This window comes from Chenopodium album, chromosome 18 (genome assembly GCF_948465745.1).
Source record: "Chenopodium album chromosome 18, dcCheAlbu1.1, whole genome shotgun sequence".
Taxonomy (NCBI): domain Eukaryota; kingdom Viridiplantae; phylum Streptophyta; class Magnoliopsida; order Caryophyllales; family Amaranthaceae; genus Chenopodium; species Chenopodium album.
In genome coordinates, this window is record NC_137851.1 from 8,759,254 (window position 1) to 8,761,416 (window position 2,163).

The window sequence follows — 2,163 nt, forward strand, 5'->3', positions numbered from 1 at the left end:
CATACTTATCTTCCTTTCTTAAACACTTTCTGACTTTGTCATCGGAGTGGTTATCCCCGGATCACCCCGGGGTTAGCTAACTTCTTCTCATTGTGTAGGTTCTCAACTTGCCGATAGGGGTATCAGGATCTCAGGTCCGAGTTCTTGGGAGATCAGGTCCAGACAGAAACACCTACCCAATAAAGATCTTGTCTATTAAGGGTGTGTTCGACAAAATATAGCTGTGAAGGTAGTTGTTAGCTGTGTAGGTAGCTTTTAGCTGTCAACAAGCTGTAGCTGTGAAGATAGATAATTTTAGTATGAGTATTCGGTAACGTAGCGGTTGACTAGCTGTTATATATAAAAATCAATATTTTATATTTAAAATTATAGATTAAATTTTCAACAGGTATCTTAAAAGTTACCTCTACTTTTAAAACCTAATATTTCTAATTTTTCATAAAAGGTACCTCCACCACTAAAAGCTACTCTTATCACTACTTTGTCAAACACTCACTAAGGATCCTTTAACCTTCACTCCGACTGTATTGTCATTGAGCTATGCTATCCAATAATCAAGTTTATTTACAAAATTACAAGTAGTCAAGCAATCACTCATTCGCATCACTGCACATTTAATAAGCCCTCACAACTTATTAATTAGTTGTCAAAACGATACTTCCTACATTATCTTTTTTTAATTAGTTGACAAGTTTATTTTATCACGTTTGTCAATGCAAAGATTCAATAAAAATATCCTTAATTAAACTATTACTACCTCCGTTTCTTATTAAATTATTTGCAACAACAGGGTATTATTAGTGAGACATAAAATATTATTTTGTTGCAAATAATAAGAAACGGAGGTAGTATGAATATCATTCTGATCAGATGCTTTGGATATCCAATATTAATTAAAATTGATTATGATTATATTCTAAATTTCACTAATATAATGTTATCGTTCTTTTATCGTTAAGTTGTACAATATATTTTTAAAAAAATAAAAAAAAAAGTTTTAAGAATACTATAATAAGTTTTTAAAACATGATTAGTTTCATAATGACATTTTTAAAAAAAAATTATACTTCAAAATTTCATATATATATCACTATTTCACCCTTTATATTTCGGATATGATAGCCTCGGATATCCGAAAATTTGAAAATCACTATCCAAATCTGCATCCGATATCCACTTTTCGCATTGCATATCCAATCCGAAATAAAAGCCCGGGTCAAATATCAAAAAATTTGGATTAGTTGCGATCAAATTCAAGAATATTCAGATTCTCGGATAGTTTTGATTAGGTCGCAAGTCTAATAATATTCTTCTAGTGACAAAGTTTCTCATTCTTTTCTTAACTAGCTTAGCTTAATAAATTGATTATTACCTTTATCCTTTTGTATTGATATAATACTCTTTCCAAAAAACCAATTTCTAAAGTGCTATATTTAGAAAGCCTCCAAAACGTACAAGTATTCATTCTAAGCCAATTTGTTTCTAAATTCATAAACCACGCAATTCAAAATGGAAAAACATGATATAAGCCAATCTTATGCTACAACACTATATGAAGCCGCACTTAAGGGGGATAAAACTTCCTTAGGTGAGTTGCTAAAAGACGATGCATTTATTCTCGATCGATGCATCATTGAAAAATCATGTATCTTTATGCAATCTCCGTTACATGTAGCTGTTAAAAAAGGGCACTTAGATTTCGTTAAAGAAATTCTAAGGCTAAAGCCGGAACTGGCGGAGGTAGTTGATCAATTAAAAAGATCAACACCACTACACATTGCAGCTGCGCAAAAAGGGTCGTTACCAATTGTCCAAGAGTTGCTCAAAGTGAAGCCAAACATGTGTTTCGTGCACGATCAAGATGGAATGACACCCCTTCATGTCACGGCTGTAAATGGTAACACCAAAGTGCTTATAAAGTTTCTCGAGAAGAAGCGTCAGGCTGCTTTGGAACGAACTACGAGAGGTGAAACTATTTTACATTTGTGCGTCAAAAATTGTCAGGTAGATACATTGAAAGCATTGGTTGAAATTACGTATGATCTTGAGTTACTTAACTCCCAGGATAGTGATGGCAATACTGTCTTGCACCTTGCTGTGGCTTACAAAGAAGTCAAGGTACGTGACATTAAATCTAACACTTCATTTCTCTTTAAATTTTAA

At 32.8% G+C, this 2,163-nt stretch overlaps 1 protein-coding gene across 1 annotated transcript; it reads left to right on the forward strand.

Annotated features, from left to right (window-relative positions):
• The first annotated feature begins 1,509 nt into the window (after positions 1 to 1,509).
• On the forward strand, positions 1,510 to 2,163 carry LOC145591736 (uncharacterized). Its single transcript, XM_081648240.1, has one exon. It carries the CDS (start codon positions 1,510 to 1,512, stop codon positions 2,161 to 2,163), a length of 654 nt encoding a protein of 217 aa, XP_081504366.1.

Coding starts and splice junctions, on each gene's coding strand:
- LOC145591736 (XM_081648240.1), top strand. CDS start 1,510: ATGGAAAAACATGATATAAGCCAATCTTATGCTACAACACTATATGAA.